This window comes from Callorhinus ursinus, unplaced genomic scaffold, assembly GCF_003265705.2.
Source record: "Callorhinus ursinus isolate GAN/ISIS: 27379988/994484 unplaced genomic scaffold, GSC_fseal_2.0 scaffold34, whole genome shotgun sequence".
In the NCBI taxonomy this organism is placed as follows: Eukaryota; Metazoa; Chordata; class Mammalia; order Carnivora; family Otariidae; genus Callorhinus; species Callorhinus ursinus.
Genome location: NW_027397096.1, coordinates 13,427,386 through 13,446,365, shown reverse-complemented (window position 1 = coordinate 13,446,365; position 18,980 = coordinate 13,427,386). Strand labels below are relative to the sequence as shown.

Genomic DNA, 18,980 nt, shown 5'->3' with positions numbered 1-18,980 from the left:
AAATCTCTCTCTTATCCTTGTGTCTCAGATGCTCAGTTCCCTTCCGTGAAGGCAAGGGAAGTTACCAATTTTTTTTGCATAAACTTCCAGAGCTATTCTATAAACATAGAAGCATAAAAGAAAACTGCCATATCTCAATAAAGCTGTTTTTTTAAAAGGAAACTACAGTAAAATTAGATGGTGTTTATTAAGTTCCCACATTACTATGTTGCTGAAGCAACATAAAATGTAAACATAAAAGGATGAATTTAAGACAGAGACAGTTTTCTGATTTCCAGTGATTCTCTTTTTTAAATCTTGGTTTCTGAGATAGAAAGTAGATGGAATTACATTTCATGAATCTCTGTGACTGACACATTGGATCATATGAGTCTTGTCAGCTTAATAACCATTTTCTTGTTATCTTCATCTTTTTTCTATTAATTGTATTCTGTTAGTGCCAACAGAGGTAGGTTTGTTTCCCCTGCCTGTCACTTGCCTCTTTTCTTCATTCAAGTCCATAACTTAAAAATTACAATGTAGTAATTTATACAAAGCACAGTATTCCCTTTATTTAGCAGCTAAATTTAAATTTTAGCTAACTGTCAAGGTCTGATAAGCAGTGATGGTAGGTTGGTAATTGGTGCTTATGTTACAAAGATAGACCAGCTTTGTTTCCAAATATCTTTAGAATATGTGAATATGCTTATTTCCAAATGTTACCATGCCCATGCAGATATAACCTTAAATGTTAACCTTAATGTGACAAACAATCCTTCTATCACTACACCCACTTGAAGATTATACTCCGATCTGAGGGCATTGTTGCTATTTGTTGACCTGGTTGATTTTCATTTTGCTTCAAAATCAGCCCAAAGGCCTAACTCAGAAAGGAACACCTTGAGAAACGGTTTTGAAGGCAATTTGGCAACACATACTTAGAACCTTGTATATTTTCACCACCTCTGATCTGGTAATTTCACTTTTAATTTTATATTATAAGGACACAAATGCAGGAAATTCTTATATGTTTTGACATAAATGTCTTACATAACATTTTCAATAATAAACTAGAAATGATCAAAGTCATATATAGGGAGCAACTATAATATGCTCATTAGATGTATAGTACATATCCATTTCAAATGTGTAATAATGACATGGGGGAAATGCTAATGATATGATAAATGACAAAAAGCAGGATATAAAATTTTATGTATAGTATGATCTTAATTTTATCTAAAAAATTTATATATATAGAAAAAAGACTGGTTATCTGTGAATGGTGGGATAATATATAGATTTTTCTTTATTAGTCCAAATAAACAATATATTATCTTTATAACAGGGAAAACTTTTTTTTTTTTAATTTAAAAAGGTATACTAATTTTTTTAAGAGATCCCCTTGGCTGTCTTCTGTTTCTCTGGATGCTATATTGTTTAAGAATCTCCCCACCAATCTCACATTGTTTAAAGCTATACTCTCATGGCCTCAGAAAGGTATTATTGTCCCCTCCTTTTTTGTGATGATCCCACATCAGCTCACTCATTTAAAAACTGCTTGGATATGCTATTTTTCAATTTTACCTTTATCTTGCCAACTGAGTTGTTTAAAAGTGAGTACTGCTTTAGTACAGGTAGAAATTCTACATATCAGGACTTTTTTTCAAGATAGTTCTGTTTAATCAGTCAGTTTTCAATGGCATTATAGATGGTATTATTAACTAGTTGTAATGTCTGTATTAGATGTTGATTTCATAATATTTGGGTGTTTTTACCCTATGGACATTTATATTTGGTACTTAGTACACCCTTTAAAAAGAATTTTTTTCTGGAACACCTGGGTGGCTCGGTTGGGCGTATGCCTTCAGCTTGGGTCATGATCCCAGGGTCCTGGTATCGAGTCCCACATTGGGCTCCCCAGTCGGTGGGGAGAGTGCTTCTCCCTCTGCCTGCCGCTTCCCCCTGCTTGTGTTCTCTCTCCCTTTCTCTGGCAAATGAATAAATAAAATCTTCAAAAAAATTTTTTTTGAAAATTTGAAAAAATACTCAAAAAAATTTTTTTTAAAGATTTTATTTACTTGAGAGAGAGAGAGAGGAGCAGGGGGAGAGGAACAAGCAGACACTGTGCTGAGTGCAGAGCCCGAGACGGGGTTTGATCCCAACACCCTGAGATCATGACCTGAGCCAAATCAGGAGTCAGTACTTAACCAACTGAGCCACCCAGGCATGCCTAAAAATAATTTTTTCAAAACACAGATGATACCTGTTGTTTTAGTAGTTCCTCCAAATCCGTACCTAATAGATGAGAGAAAAAGCACAAGAAAATTGTATGATTTACTTTGTATATTTGATTTCCTTTGAATGACAGGGCCTAGACTCATCTGAGCTCCTAGAGCCCACCGATCAAGTCAGAGCTTGCACATGAAAATGATTACATACTGTTGCCTAAAGGGAGTCCAGGACTCAAGTGAGTTCAGTGAGCTACAGATCTCCTAAGTAAGCTAGATCTGAGATGTACACACTGGAGTTGAAGATAAAGAAGCAAACTACTTAATGGCTTAAATGTAATATTGTGATTAGGCTTCCTTTGTCAAGATAGATCCTCTTCTGGCAGTGCTTCAAGTAGTGGGTGGGCCAGGAAGGGTGACGCTAAATCTTGGTTAGGGGACAAGGCAAAATGGGTACAAGGCATTTGGATATCTGATTTGCTCTAAGTTTGGCTAACCAGTTTAGAGACTGTGTTATTTATGGTGAGTATCCAATGTGACTATGATTTATGAAGATATTACAGCTTAGGAGCCTGTGTATGCTTTCGTTATCTCTATTTTTAAACAACCTAACATAACTGGTCTTGTGCTGAAGGCCAGTTATTTCCTATTGTTCTCAGTTTCTAATTTTATTAGAATACTTTCATTTTGAAAAAAATACTCAATCCAGAACAGCTTTTACTCAATTCCTCCTCATACTTTCTCTTTCCTCCCCCTTCCCACAACTTGTAACAGCAGTTTTGAAGCCACTGCATGTGGGCGGTTTCCATGGTACAAGACGGCAACTTTCAGTGAGAGGGCACTTCAGCCTGAGCTAATTGGCCACAATGTGTTCCAGTGTTCTCTGTGTAAACACAGATACCCCAGTGCTGCAGGTATTTTAGCAGGTGATCAGGCATGTCAAAAAAGAGAAACATCTAGTCTCATTGTCTAGGTGACAAGTGCAGTGGAGGAGGAGAATGGGCATCATCAGTACAACGGATTGGTTCCTTTGAGTCATGCTGTACCTCACTTCCTTAACTGTTTGTTTTTCTATCAACAGGACCAGGAAGAACAAGCCTACTTTGCAGTGTTTGATGGCCATGGGGGAGTGGATGCTGCCATTTATGCCTCCATTCACCTGCACGTTAATTTAGTCCGCCAGGAGATGTTCCCCCACGATCCTGCTGAGGCCCTGTGCCGGGCCTTCCGGGTCACTGATGAGCGGTTTGTGCAGAAAGCAGCCAGGGAGGTATGCCATTTCCTCATAAATTCCAGCCACGAATGCACTAGCTGAACTCAACTTGGTCCGTGGTTCGTGGGTTATTTTGGGTTTTCTCTTTTGGGGCAGGCATTATTTAAAGTTCTTTCAGGCTGTATTCTTGACCCATGATATTGGATTCTGTTATAGTTCTAATTCCATCTTAAGGGTTTTAGTGGGGTGATATGATGTGCTGTAGAGAAACTCCAAAGTTATAATTTTCTAGAAAGCCAGTCCATTGCTGGATTTGGCAGGTGAGTTTTAGCTTTTTTATTTACCAGTGCCTGTCAGCTTCACACCAGGACCATCTCTCTAAGCAGACTTTTGCTGACAAAATCTGGATACAGTGATTAAAACAATGGACTAAAAAGGAAACAGAAGCTGGATTACTCCCATACGTTTGGTTCTAAGTGGGTTGGCAGTGTTTTACTGTGTATCTCTTGAGGGAAAATTTGCTTGGAGAGTGAATCCTTAGATGATTCTTGAACTGATTTTACAGGAAGAAAAGTCAGAGCTCATGTCCTAATTTCTTAAGGTTAATCAGACCTAAGGTTTTTACTGTGAATGAATGACAGGGGCTCTATATTAAGATCTAAAAGTAAAAATTTTAATCTAATTATCATTCTGGGCATTGGTATATGATTAACTACAGTACTCTATATTCATTTTTAACTGGGGGCCAATAGCAAGATAATAATTTTTAATTTTTAATTTTTAAAAGTAACTACAGAATTATTATACATATAAAAAATAAGACTCCTGCCCTATGAATTAAACATTAACTGTTTTTGAAAAGGATTTGGAAGGAGTAGGGTCATCATTTAATCCATTTCTTTGATTTCATTGTTATGCTACACAAAAGTAGTGGTGCTTGGAATCAATGAAACAGTAATTCAGAACTACTTGGTATTAAGCAAGGAAAATATTGTTTCCCCACCTTTACCCCAGGTTTAGTTTAGTATGCAAATCCAACAACAGTGACCACTAGGGTCTACCTACAGAGGTGGGCCTAGAAAACAATACAGTTGTCAACCTCAGACTGTCCCCAGAGTCTTGAGGGCTGGCACTGCTCAGCTCTGCCTACCTTGGAGCTACTGGCTGTCGTCATTTTGACCAAGGCCAAGACCTGGCCCCTGAGAGTGATCTGTAAGATCACAGAAACTAAGAGAATCACTTTGTCTTCTTCTTCTGTTCCATTCCTTTTTCCTCTGTGTCCTCAAAAGTATGGCTTTTTTCTCTGACCATGTTCACCTCATTTGCTTTGCCAGTGATCCTAGTGTCTCTCAGTCTTGCCAATAGTTCTTTTGAATAATTTAGGTTTGTCTCAGCAGTTACTTTTTTCCTTCTTCTGCTCCCATGTGCTGCTAACTGCTGGGAAGAAAGGAGCTATTCCTGTTGTGAAGCAGCCCTGCCTCCTGTTCTCTGCAGGGCATATGCACTCGAGTGTCTTTATCATGTGTTCCAGGGGGCTGAGGTTTTGAACATTCTGGGTGGGAAGACATTTTATTGGTGGGTGAGGATCTATAACAAACTTTCCCTATATAGGAAAAATGAGAAGTTGTTTTTCTCATTGGATACAAGGGGCCTTTTACCATCCTTGACGCATTGGTTCTAATTTAGGACAAGTCCTTGGTAACAGAAAGTCATGCTTATTTGGTGGTGACTCATGTCAAATGGAGATGTCATTTAATGTAGTAGTATCAGGAGCATGAAGTACACTGCTACTGAGCTACTGCAGTGAAGCTCCAGGCTGTTCTTTATGCAATGTTCCAAAAGCAGAGGCCCCTAAAATTATTGTAGGTGATTTTTTTTTTTTTTTAAGTATAAGCAACTTAGCATGCCAGGGAATATACGTTATCTCTTGGCTCCTATCTTAATACTGAGTGTGGGAGCATTTGTTGTATACCTATCAGATCCTTTGTAATGCTAGGACCTTCCCCTTGTACATACTCTAGGTCAGTGACAAAACAGAGACCAGAACATGGAAATCTTTAAGGACTGCTGTAGTGGATTGAATGCTGGACTGGGAGAAAAAAGAATTTCAGTTCTGTTTTGTGTACTAATGAGTTACCCGCTCTTGGAAAGGTCACATAACCTGCCACAGTTTTCTTATTTGTACATAAAATGAAATGAATAATCATTCCTGCCTTGCATATCATAGATAACATGGATCTATGTGTATACACATACATCTATGCACATAAAAATGCAGAGAGACAGGAATTGCTGTTTGTTGTGAAATTGAGTTACTAATAGTTAGACCCCAACTAAAAGTCTGTGTTGCTTCTCAATGAGAATTTGAAGTCTCTTTATTTTTACTGACTCTAGTTTTATTTAATTACTTTTAGAGTTTAAGATGTGGGACCACAGGAGTAGTGACTTTCATCAGAGGGAACATGCTCCATGTGGCCTGGGTTGGGGATTCCCAGGTCATGCTCGTGAGAAAAGGGCAAGCGGTTGAGCTAATGAAGCCACACAAACCGGACAGGGAGGTAAGTGCGCTCCGTTGTGGGAGGGCACGTGCCACGGAGGCGGGTTTCTAGCTAGTAGTTAATATTCACTTGCTTATTCTGATTACCACCGTTATCTGAGCAACCATGCCCACCTTACAGAGGAGGAATAAAGAGAACCTTTCCTGGAAGCTGATGAGTATTGTACCTGTTGTTTACTGTTAAGGTAGACAAATAAATCCTGAATCCAATTATTTGCTTCTTTCTATTGCATTGCTGTTTAGGATGAAAAGCAGCGAATTGAGGCTCTTGGAGGTTGTGTAGTCTGGTTTGGTGCCTGGAGGGTGAATGGAAGTCTGTCGGTCTCCCGAGCTATTGGTAGGAAAAACCATTTCCTTTTTGTTTCTCCGAACTGTCCTCCCCTAGCTCATTGTCTCATACTAATTCTGCTACAATAAAGGAACCTGAGATGGTAATTTATATTATCAGAGTGCTTATTATTGTTTAAAGTAACAATTAGATAATGCCTCTTTTAATTAACCTATTCATTTATATACTTAAATTCCATTACTGAAAGGGAACTATATTAAGAAATGCAGAGCTTACTAGTTTTGTTTTTTTTTAATGGAAGCCTTTAATTTTTGGGACACAAATCTGCTTAAAACTACAGTGATCCTCATTTCATTCCATTTTGGATCATATTTAACTTAACTTAGTATTTTCAAGAGAATGGAAGGCTCCCCTCCCTATATTTTACCTTGTTTATATCTTTGTTTTCACTGAATTATAAAATGACATAAACATTGTACTTTTTAGATGAAAAAAATTTTTTTTAATGTGGAATATAGTGATTTGTCAGATAACCCTACGGTTTCAAAGAATCTGCCTCCCTGGGACCTAAATTTTTCAAGAGAAGGGAAAGTCAGTGTAACTGTCTAAAACTTAGTAAACAGCTGACCTGATTGGACAAAATGCAAGGGTGTAAGTTCAAAGATAGTCCTGTTTCTATTTTTGTTTCACTTTGGCACCTGGGTTTATTATATTTTAGGCTTTGTGGCTTAGCTTCATTTCTGGTTTTTTAAAAAGAATAAATCAGTGTGTGTGTATCTTTATGGGTGATATGCATGCATACTACAGTTCTTCATTCCTGCCTCCTAAAGAAATTAAATGAAGTAATTTGACATAGGAATAATATGGATAAATGGAATTCACATGTAATCCCCCAGTTTTGCTTATCGTTACCAAAATCTCAAAGGATTGATTCAGTTTCACCAGTGACAGGAGTTCCTCCCACTCTTTGGGAAGGTGCTAGCAAGCTGTGAAGTGGCCCAAATGTGAGTAGCAGAAGGCTGAGAGAGAGCGCAAAAGCTGAAAGATCCTGCAAGTGCTTCTGAAAAAATGAGGGTTAGTTTTTATCTCAGATTGAGAGAGTTATTAGGAACTCTGGAATAAGACCCCAGAGGGGAAATTTCTCATTTCTGAAACACACCCCTGTGTAGAATTATTTGACAATTCCTCTTGATCTTACAGTCTTTGTCAGAGTATCGAAAAGGATCTTTAATGCTTGTCATAGAACCAACTTTACTAGAGAATACTTGCCTTTTCTTGCTTCTAAAAATATAACACAAGGGGAAACTAAAAGCAAGGGGAGAATGTCCTTGAATAAGAGATGGTCTAAGAGAGAATGTGGCAGACTCTATAGAGAAAGTGACTTTTAGGTTGGATGTGGAGGACAGTGTGTAGGGGAGGAAATTCCAGGGGGAGGAGAATATAAATACATGGGCATCTGAAAAGGCACGCCATGTTTTAGGAACAGTAGAATGTACAAGAGGCGAGGGCAGAGGGTAGGAGTGATCAAAATAAGTGTGGCGCCAGACTGTGAAGGGGCTTATATAGCCAGGCTAAGTAGTCTAGACTCTTACCAGGTGAATAAGCCGAGAGGCCACATGATTCAGACTTATAAGGTATTTGTGATGATGGTATGGGAGACAGACTGGAGTAGAAAGCCTAGGTGAGATCATTCAGGGGCTGTTGATATAGTCTGTTACAGAGATGAGGGCAACTCAGAAGGGATACAGAGGATGTATGAATTGATCAGAAGTGACAGTTTCTGGGGGCAGAGAAAAGCTGATTTCCAGGTTTTTGACTTAAGTGACCGAGATGATAAAGCATTTGTAAAAAAGCAGCAGCAGTTTGTGGGGTGGGGAGGAGGGCAGATAATGAGTTCATTTTGGACATATTTTATATTCTAGATACCTGTGTGATATTTTAGGAGACAGAATTGATATGCAGCTGGAAATACAGATCTGGAGCTGAGCAGAATTCTGAGTTGCAGATAAGAGATGTGGGAACTCATCCCATTTTGGCAATAATATTAGCAATCTGTGAAGTGATATTATATATAGTAGTTGAAATTATAGGTTCGGACAGTATTGCCCAGGAAAAATATGTAGTGTGATGAGAGACCAAGGATGAGACGCATTACTTAAGGTAGAAATACACAATGAAGTCATGCCTCTAGGTTTGTGTGGCTCTGTCACTTTACAAGCTGTGGGCCTTGGGAAATTAATTTCTTTGTGTCTATCTGTTCCTTGGTAAAGTAAGAATAGTAACATTAAATGGCTCATGGAGTTTTTGTATTAAATGGTATAATACATGCACCACACTTAGAGCCCTGCCTGGCAGTTTTAGCACAAAATGATTAGTGCTATTATTAAGTGAAGGAGCCAGTGAAGAAAATCAAGAAGGGATCAGAGATATACACGTGGGGTATCACAGATACTAGAAGAGGGTTTCTAGGAGTAAGTGGTCACAGGGTCAAGTGCTAGGAGAGGTCAAGTGAGACGTGGGTTAAAAAAAGACATGGAATTTTGAAAACCGGAACTAATTGGTAATATATGAGAGAAATGTTTTGGATGAGTAGATGGAAAAAAAACCCAGAAAATCAGGTGACAGAAAATGAGTAACAACACAAAAGAACATGTATAGATTTAGTTTCTTGGGCAATTTAGTGGTAAAGGAAATAGTGTGGTGGCCTGAGGGAAAAGCTGATTTGGGAAAGGGTCACTTTTGTTATTTTTGATGTTAGGCTAACGAGTTTAGATCAGAGTATGTTTGTAGGATAAAAGATGAGAGCAAGTAGAAGAGAAATTGAAGATGAGAGTGACAGAAGCCAGAGTCCTACAGAGTTAGGTCCCAGAGCACAGGTGAGCTTTGAGGAGGAAATGGAGACCTCTACTCCTGACACAATAGTAGCTGATGTGGTGAATCTCTCTTGATGAAAACAAAAGGGCCGGGGAGGGGGGGCGGGGGGCGGGTAGAAGCGGAAGGAATTCAGGCCTGATAAACTTAATTTTCTTTGAAGTGGGAAATTAGGCCATCTACCGAAATCCAGTAGCTTAATTGGAAGAGAGAGGTGAAGAATGTGAGAATAAAATCGGGGGCTAAACAGGGACAAGAAAAAGGACTCCTGAGCAGAGTTCAACTCTACTTAGAAATTAAGTGACACTTAAAGCTTTCAAAATGAAAAGCTTTTCAACTGTTTCTCCTCATGAGCCCTTCAGATTTATGATCCAAAGTTGACAGGGAGGCATGATATGTTTCCTAGCATATGGAGAGAGGAGGTTGAAATGATTGAAAATGATTATCCATTTTCACCATGAAATGGATAATCATGCCCTCCTACCAAATTTGGGGGCGAAATGTCATGAATTTGACATCCAACAGTAGAGCAGGTGAAAAGCCAGAATTTTGGCAGCATTTTCCCTGTGCAAATCTTTGTATGTTCTGTTCCAAACTAACAGTTGCAGTAGCCTTTTAATTGAAGCACTAAAACAAGATTTTTGGGAACAGTATGACTCAGATCACATTTATTTTTAGAGCTGGAATTCAGAAAATAATAATGATGATAATAATAGTCAGGTGGAGTAGGGGATGGGGAAATTTAGTAAAGCAGATTGGTGGAGAACACTGAATCTCATGACTGGAAGTTTTACCTGATGCCTCCCAGTAGCCTGTAAGAGCTAAAGTATGAAATTGATGGAATCAAAACCATGTTTGAGGGAAGATGGTTCTGGCAACTGTATGAAAAAGACTAGTTTCTTATCTAGTATCTTGTTGTTCAGTGTGTCCCACACCAGTTCTAGCAGTTGTCTCTAGGGTGCCTATTGAGTTTTCTGGGCCTATTGGAGGATTAAACAGGGATGGGAAGTGTTGGAGAGAACCTTATGTGGGTAGGAGAGAAACTAGAACAGGTGATGACAGAGCCAGATAACTTATGTATAATTATTTTCATTTTATCATCCCCTAGTCCAAAAGCAGTTTTAGTACTGTAGAGAGGACAGTAACTGATGAGGGTCTCTAAGTAACAAATGCTAGGATTTGGATCCAGGCAGTCTGACTCCAGTGCTGGCATCCTTAACCACTAAGCTGTATGTCATTACTTTACAAATGATAAAACATTTTATAAATTTTAACTACTGTTTCTCAATTATGGTACCCTAATCTAGGAATTATTGCTAAATACTGTTTTCTATGTAAAGCAGTAGTAAACGAGTATCCCTTGTTGTATTAATAAGCTATATGGTTACCCAAGAGGCTAGGGACCCCTTGGCTAGGCTCTCTCCAAGTACCCAGAGGAAAACAACGAATGTAGAGTGAATGGATCGGGAAGTGCTCCAGATCTGAAAAGATCCAGAATGCATTGCAGATGATTAATTTTCTCCATAGTCTAGTGATAGACTGGGGAGACCTTGAGCCCACACTAGGCTAGGTTTCTATCTCCACTCCAAGGACCCCATATAAAGCTACACATTACTGCTTCATAGTTGCCTCTGTGCCTTGCTTATGCTAATTCCTTCAACCGAGGGCCAGCCCTTCTCTACCTGGTGATAACTAACTTACCCTTCAAGACCCGGCTCAAATGTCATTCATAAGTGCATGAACTAAACAAAGAAGAAATAATGACCCAGTAGGGCCTTGGGGGTTCTCACAGTTGTTTACAAGTGGAGAATGAACAACAGCAATAAAGACGGTGGGGGTTCGATCAGAGACAAATGAAGACAGCAAGAATATGGTAGTCCCTGAAGAGGAGAGAAATGTGGCCATACATTTTCCAGTTGTTCTCTAGAAGTTACAAGTAAAAGCAGCATTAAAAAGTAGAAAGCAAACTGGATTGGGAATCAAGAGACTAACATTCTAGTTCTCTTGTCTGAATCTTGGGATGACTTTTCCCAGCTTGAGGGGAGTTGGACTTGACTTTTTAAAAATCCCTTGTAACTCAAACCTTTCTCTGTGCTAGCAGCATAAAGCTATTAATTTGAAAACAAGGACAGAAAATTAAGTATTTAATGAAAAGAATGACCACAACTTTGGTTTGTTTTTCAATGTGGACTTGTTCTCAAATCTCAATTAAATCAAACTTTACTAGTAAAAAAAAAAAAAAAAAAAAAAAATTAGATCTGTTAACCAACAAAATTTTCCTACGTAACACTGAATTTTTCAGTGCAGCAAAAAACTTAGATTTGACATTTGTTGCCATGCTCAGCTAAGCCTAAATCATAGCTAGTGGCACAAGATTCAGAGTGTAAGCTAGTGAGAAATTAAGCCCAGTGAATGGCAATTATTTAACTAAGTAAGGAGTGAGCAGCATCTGATTAACAAAGAATTCAAGTATTTTATCTGAAACTAGTTTATAAATTCTTTCCAGTAAATTCAGATCACAATCCAATAAATTGTGATCAGTCACAGCATTGGCCATAAACATTCTTACATGCAAGGTAAACCAAAATCTGACCTCCTTTCTAATTCCCACAGGAGACGCTGAACATAAGCCATATATCTGTGGGGATGCAGATTCTGCCTCAACTGTTTTGGATGGGACTGAAGACTACCTCATTCTGGCCTGTGATGGCTTCTATGACACCGTGAATCCTGATGAGGCAGTCAAAGTTGTATCTGACCACCTGAAGGAGAATAATGGAGACAGTAGCATGGTTGCCCACAAATTAGTTGCATCAGCTCGTGATGCTGGGTCAAGTGATAACATCACTGTTATTGTGGTATTCCTGAGGGACATGAACAAAGCTGTAAATGTTAGTGAGGAATCAGATTGGACAGAGAACTCTTTTCAAGGAGGGCAAGAAGATGGTGGGGATGATAAGGAGAATCATGGAGAGTGCAAACGCCCTTGGCCGCAGCACCAGTGCTCAGCACCAGCCGATCTAGGCTATGATGGGCGCGTGGATTCATTCACTGATAGAACTAGCCTGAGCCCAGGGTCCCAAATCAACGTGCTGGAAGACCCGGGCTACCTAGATCTCACACAAATAGAAGCAAGCAAACCTCACAGTGCCCAGTTTTTGCCACCAATTGAGATGTTTGGTCCTGGTGCACCAAAGAAAGCAAATTCTATTAATGAGCTAATAATGGAGAAAAAATCAGTTCAATCATCATTGCCTGAACAGAGTGGTGCTGGAGAGTTTCCCTCTTTTAATTTGGGTTCAACAGGGCAGCAGATATACAGAATGGAGAGCTTGTCTCCTGTCTGTCCTAGGTTGGAAGAGGAACAGTTCAAATTCCTGGGAAAGAGAGTTTCCAGATTGTCTCATTTACGCTATCGTTATTCAAAGAGACGGCACGGATTCAGGTTTAATCCAAAGTTGTATTCATTTATGTCTGCTCAAGAGCCTTCCCGCAAAATAGGCACTAGTCTCTCCTCACTTATTCGAAGTGGGAAGAGAACTAGGTTGTTCAGAAGTTTTCTGCCGTGGAGGCAAAATATTTGGAAAGGATATAGTGCAAACATGATGAGGAAGCTCGGAAAGAGTAACGATACTCCAGATCCAGGCCTTCCCTCGAGCTACAAAATATAAAACTTCCCCTTTAAAGTAGGCTAGCTAGCTCTCCTCCAATAAAAACACCACCGTCAGAGTAGAAACAAGGTAGACATTTCTGAAATATATGTGCTTCATTATGAAACCATGGATGGCTCAATTCTTAAATGTAAATACATCTCTAGGAAACTCAAAGTAGTGTTTTCAATCTAAAACAAAAAAAAGTACTGGCGGTTTCACTAGCAAAATTATACAACTGGTCCCTGTGATGTGTCTCCACACCTACATACAACTCCCACTTACTACCCCTTCACATCACTAGTGGAAGTTTGTGAGTTATTTTAGTCAGGATATCTAGTGTTGAAGTCTCAATGCAGGTGAAATCTGGTTTAATGTGCCTAATATATCTATGGAAAACTTAAAGCAGAATCAGATGTAGTTGGGGGATGTTCCTCAAAAGACTGGGGACTATGAGGGAAACCCTCCTCTCTTTTTTCATTTGGTAAAAGACTAAAAGCCATATGGGTTTTAATTGGTTACAATGAAAGTAGAAAACTAGCATAAAAGTGTCATATTTTCTGCCTTGTGAGGTGGTATATAATCAAAAAGACTGATTTTTTTTCCTGTAACATAAAAGATAAAAATTTTCTGAATTAAAAAGTACTTCCTAGGGCTGTGTAGCTATTTGGGAGTTTCATAACCTGTTATGGTGCTTTTGGTGGGATTTTTATTATTTGTCATTTTAGAAGACCGCTGTCAACTGGTTTTAACCTATGATGCTGTTTTTCACTGTACCTTCATCTCAGGAACAAAACTGGTTTAATGGAGATGATGTTAGGTACAAATATACTAGAATCAAGTTGCCATTTAAAAAAGAAAAATCAAATAGTATTTCTATTTTTTCTGCCTTTTTTTTCCCCCTTAAGTTAACAGACAGCAAAGGCATATACTACTACAAAATAAAAAGTGGTTTTGGAGAATGAAAAATACTGGTTTTAACTTCTCTAAAATTGTTTCTCCCAAGGGAATGAAATAACTGGTGTGAAAGAGGTTGAAAGTACTGCCTAAAGTGAGCCCAGAGGCCAAGTGCAAAGGAGAAGGCAGGTAAACGGAGACTGAGGTCTATTTAGTTAGGAATGGAGAAAGCTCCACAGTCCTGCTCCATGCCACTTCAGACTGCAGAGAGGATGTCTTTCTCATTTCAATACTTACATTTGATAATTTGAAGTTGTCTGCTTTTTGCCGTTCTGTAGTTTCAAGCTACAAGCGTATCTTCAACTAAAGACAGCAAATAAACTCGTAATCAGATTCAGTCAGTGAAGCAGCCTCTGATTCTCTTGAGAATCATGAATATCACCACATGACCTCCTTCCCTCCCCTAGTCAACTGTGGACCAGCCATGCCAATGGATAGGAGCTGCCCCTCACTCACTCCACTTGGCGGGGGGGGATGGACCAAATGCTCTTGCCAAGAAACGTCCACTGCCTGTGTTTTTACAAAATAATACAATTACTTTATGTTCCCCAGACCCATAATGGAAACTCAGATTCCTAGGCTTTAAAACTAAAAGACCACAGCATGTTCTGGATGCCAGTGTAGCTACGGCAAATACACAAAAACTTCACTTCACCAATGATCAGATTAATCCGTACATTTTATTTTTAAGAATTTGGGTGTAAGTAGAGATTTTCAATATTTCTCGTGATTTTGAAGTCATTTATTCTTTTTCTCAAGTCTTGTGACACATGGCTGAGAAGGAGGGAATAAATGTGGCTCTGAATATAGTACCAGAATCTTTTCACCAACCTGATGTTTGACCCTCATACACGGACCTCACTCACATCTGTCATTTTCTGAAGCCTAGATCTTGTTAACAACCCATCAGATGCAGTGTCAGTTTCAAATCAAATTATCTAAGGAAACAAGAAAACAGGCAGCAGAATATTGGTACACATTATAATCCAAAGCACTTATTGAAATTAAACAGTTTTTTAAAGATTTTCTATAGTTGTCCATTGCTACTATTTTTGAGCAGAATAAAGAAGGTGAAAGGAAAGATACAAATGATAGGTTTTTTTCAGTGGGGAAAAATGGTTGGATAAAACTCAGATGAACACAGACCACACATCCTTAAGGGTCTGAATTTTGTAGATCTGACTATATAAGCAGTGTTAATTCCATTTTTCATACCAGTAGCCCTCTAGAAAACAAAGCAAAGTAGTTCTAGTGTGGTCAACTTATAAACCAATATTGTGAAAAATAGCAACTATTCATTTGTTCACAACGTGCATATTTATAGAGTAGTTAGGTACCATTTGTAAGGTAAGTCCTTTAAAATTCTATAATATTAAAAAGTAGTGGTTATTGGTATGATACATGCTGCTCTTGGTTCTATAAACTAGGTAAAAAGCAGTGCTTTGTGAAATGCAGTGTTATATCTTAATGCCACTGGTGATAGAAAGTAGTTCCCTTCAGTTCAAATCCTGTGCCCTTATTTGCTGCTTGCTAATGTAAGCAATAAGTACCCCTCTAACTAATGGTATCTACACATTCTGTAACTTGTATTTAATGATGGTGTATCTGGTGATTGTAAAAATATTAGACAGTATAAAAGTATATATAATATATATTAACTGTTAATGCTGAGGTAATAGTCTGTGAATTACGTGTTTTGTACTTTTACTAATTGTGTAATTTAGTGGTGGTGAAAATCCTACACTCAATCCTTAAGAGTGACGGTATCCCTTTTTCAATTTAACATGATCTGCATCAATTTGTTTGCCTGCTAAAGTGTTGTTAGAATAGGAAATAGTAAAACAAATATAAACAAGAAAGTGTAGTACTCGTTAGGGAAAAAGACTTCAAGTTACCAAATGAAGTCATTACAAACTCCTTGTACATTCACTGTGAGTTTCAAAGGGAATCAGTCCCTAACTTAAAGGTTTCCTTTGTTCACTTTCTAGATGTGTACTTTTGAGGGATATCTGAGGTTTAGCAACATTACAGCACCAAACACTGGGGCAATTAATCCCACTCATATCTGTGCTAAAGAGGATGGTGGAAACACATATGTATATACCTTTTCTTTACCTAGAAGTGCCATCCACTGTCCTTGAGTTAATAAGATTAAAGTTTCTGTTGCATTTAACTAGGAGGATCCTTGAAAGTAACACCTTTTCCAAGGACAATGTCAACAATGTTAATGTCAACACTGAGTCTGATTCTGACCACATTTATAGTGGTATAATGTCAACGTGGTAGTATAGTGTCACGCCGCATCTTCATGACAACCATACTCCATTGTTGGAACACTGTGCCAGTAAGAAATGCAACATCTGATGGGCAGATGAAAATGATGCATAAAGAAGTTCAGTGTTTACAGATAAAACTGCTGTGGTTCAAGTACTTCCTTCCCCATCAAAGGCTTGCCAAGGCTTTGTGAGAAAGTGATTTGTAAATTATTATTTTAGTGTTTAAATACAATGTATTCACTTGATGACCATTCTCACCTACGCAAGGCCATAAAGGGGGATGCTATAGCTTTGGTCACATCATCGTTTCGGACAATTTTTCTTTGAATCATAAATTAGCAAAAGAACATACTTTTTTCACCTTTTAAAATCCTGTCATGTTAATGGACAAATTACTCACCCTTCTGTTCTAACCTGTGAATAGCCTAAATGTTTTTTTTTTTTCAAAATAAGATACCGCCAGTATTATCACATGACTATTTTCCAGACAAATGGTACTGTTTTGAAAAATAATTGTTACTTCATCTAGCAACATTTTATCTTCTATTTTGAAGACTACTTATTGTACTAATTAGAAAAAGCAAATAAAAACAGGAACTCCAGACTGATACAGCAGTTGTTCTGGAAAAGGAAATACTCTAATAAACTCTGATGTATGAGATAATCCGCAGATACATCATTGTTAACTCTTACTCTAGGTGCTCTTTGGTGAGAGACAGGCTTTGTTCCCTTGTTCATGACATTTCTCTGCAAAGAATTCTCTATGGAGTGAAGCGAATGAAGTGAATCATTTCTTACCAAGTATATTTATTAATTTACAGACCTGCTCTACAGCTCACTTTTGAGTTCAGTTGTAATCATGAGTGATCCTTCATATTTTATTTATTAAAACTGTTCATTCAGGTAAGATGTATGTTGAAATTTTGCCAATACCTTAATAAAACCCAGCAATTTAAAACCATGAGTCGTTTGTTTTTTTATTCAAAGGAAAGATAATTTACTTAGTGCTAAGGTTAATTATTGCAATGATGAACCTCAAACCAAGCACAACTCCTAACCTAGATTAATTCAGACTCTGCAATGCAAGTCTAAGCTGGAGGAAAGACCTGCCCATTTTCAGGTGTAAAAACAATTCAAACGATCTACTGCCCTATACAAGATGTCACTTTCAACAAAATATATAAAGCCATATGAAAACAAAAAATGTGTTCTGAAGACAGAAGACTCCAGAAGACATCAGAACCCAGACTCCAACCCTTAATAGCCAGAGCCATCTTGAGAAACAACAACAAAGCTGGAAGTATCACAATCCCAGATTTCAAGATATACTCTAAAGCTGTAGTAATCAAAACAGTATGGTACTGGCACAAAAACAGACCTAGTCATCAGTGGAACAGAATAGAGAGAGCCCAGAAACCCACAAGGTCAACCTATGATGAAGGGTAAAAGTACACAAAAAGTCAGTCTCTTCAATAAATGGTGGTAGGAAAAATGGACCACACTCTTAACATGATATGCAAAAATAAACTCAAAATGGATGAAATACCTAAATGTGAGACCTGAAACCAAAGATGATTTCATTTATATGTGGAATCTAAAAACAAAAAGCAGAAACAGACCCATAGATACAGAGAACTGATGGCTGCCAGAGAAGGTAGTAGGGGCATGGGTGAAAGGGAGTGGGAGATACAGGCTTCCAGTTAAGGAATGAATAAGTCACAGGGACGAAAGGTACAGCGTAAGTAATACAATCAGTTTTGGTATTGTAATAGTGTTTTATGGTGACAGATGGTAGCTGTCACTTGGGGGCATTGCATACTGTATACAGATGTTGAATCACTATGTTGTGTATCAACTATAAGTCAAAGAAAAAATACACAACTCTGAAAAAAAAAAAAAAAAGAACCAGATTCTGTTATGAAAATGGTGGACAACATATGTAAGATCTTACGGGTGATTTCAGCAAAGAGAAACTATAAATAGAAGTGCTAGAAATGGAAAATAACAAAGATGATGAATGCTTCGGATTGGCTAATCAGTGGACTGTACGTGGCCGAGGAGAGAATCACCTAAAACTAAGATAAATCAACGTAAATTACCCTAACTGAAAAAGGCGTGTGCATGCACATGTGTGCACAGATACACAGTGAAGGGAAAACAAAGACACACTCAGAACAGAACATATAAGAGCTGTGGAACAATATCAGCCTAACATATGCATAACTGGAATCCTAGAAGGAGCAGAGAAAGAGAACTGGGCAGAAGGAATATTTGAATGATGGCCGAGAATTTCTGAAAATTTAATGACAGACCTCAAACTGTAGATCTAGGAACCTTAGAGAATACAGAGCAGGAAAAATACCAAAAACACACACCTAGGAAAAAGAAATCTCTTCCAGATGGTTTCACTGGTAAATTCTACCAAATGTTAAAAATAACACATTCTATACATTCTCTTCAGAAAAAGATTTTGTAAGGTCAGCATTACTCTGATACCAAATCAGATGAAGACAGAAAAACTAAACTATAGACCAGTATCCCTCATGAATATAGGTGGCAGAAATCCTCAGCAAAATATCAGCAAAACCAGTATCACTTATTAGATAAAAATTAAAAAAATGCTGACAGTAGCAAGTGTTTATAAGATGCAGCTAGAACGCTTATAATTTGCTGGTGATGTAAAATGGCAGTGCCACATCTAGAAAAGTTCAGCAGTTTCTTATAAAGTGAAGCAGTACATACCACATAACTCACTGAGATGAGTTCTGACATTAACTACCTGGAGTCAGGCCAAATTTCACAGTTTAAGGGCAAAGTCCTCTCACTTCAAACACCAGTTGCCAAGTTTGGGGGTCCCCAGCCCACCCTCATTTCTGACAAATTGACTACAAATTTGGGGGTTCCCACCATCCCCTCAGGTTTGAAAGTTTGCTAGAACAACTCACAAAGCTCAGGGA

At 38.2% G+C, this 18,980-nt stretch overlaps 2 protein-coding genes across 8 annotated transcripts in view; one reads left to right on the top strand and one right to left on the bottom strand.

Annotated features, from left to right (window-relative positions):
• The window catches only part of PPM1E (protein phosphatase, Mg2+/Mn2+ dependent 1E), a 186,660-nt gene extending 169,679 nt beyond the window's left edge, over window positions 1–16,981 (top strand). For both annotated transcript variants that reach the window (XM_025851067.2, XM_025851068.2), the window contains exons 4-7: window positions 3,292–3,480; window positions 5,838–5,981; window positions 6,224–6,317; window positions 11,754–16,981. In XM_025851067.2, the coding sequence (XP_025706852.1) occupies window positions 3,292–3,480; window positions 5,838–5,981; window positions 6,224–6,317; window positions 11,754–12,811 (1,485 nt within the window). In that variant the 3' untranslated portion in view covers window positions 12,812–16,981. The remainder of the gene's footprint in view (window positions 1–3,291; window positions 3,481–5,837; window positions 5,982–6,223; window positions 6,318–11,753) is intronic.
• TRIM37 (tripartite motif containing 37) overlaps window positions 14,418–18,980 on the bottom strand; it is a 187,858-nt gene continuing 183,295 nt past the window's right edge. For all 6 annotated transcript variants that reach the window (XM_073879530.1, XM_073879527.1, XM_073879534.1 and 3 more), the window contains one exon: window positions 14,418–14,685. In XM_073879530.1, coding sequence (XP_073735631.1) covers window positions 14,682–14,685 — 4 coding nt within the window. In that variant the 3' untranslated portion in view covers window positions 14,418–14,681. The remainder of the gene's footprint in view (window positions 14,686–18,980) is intronic.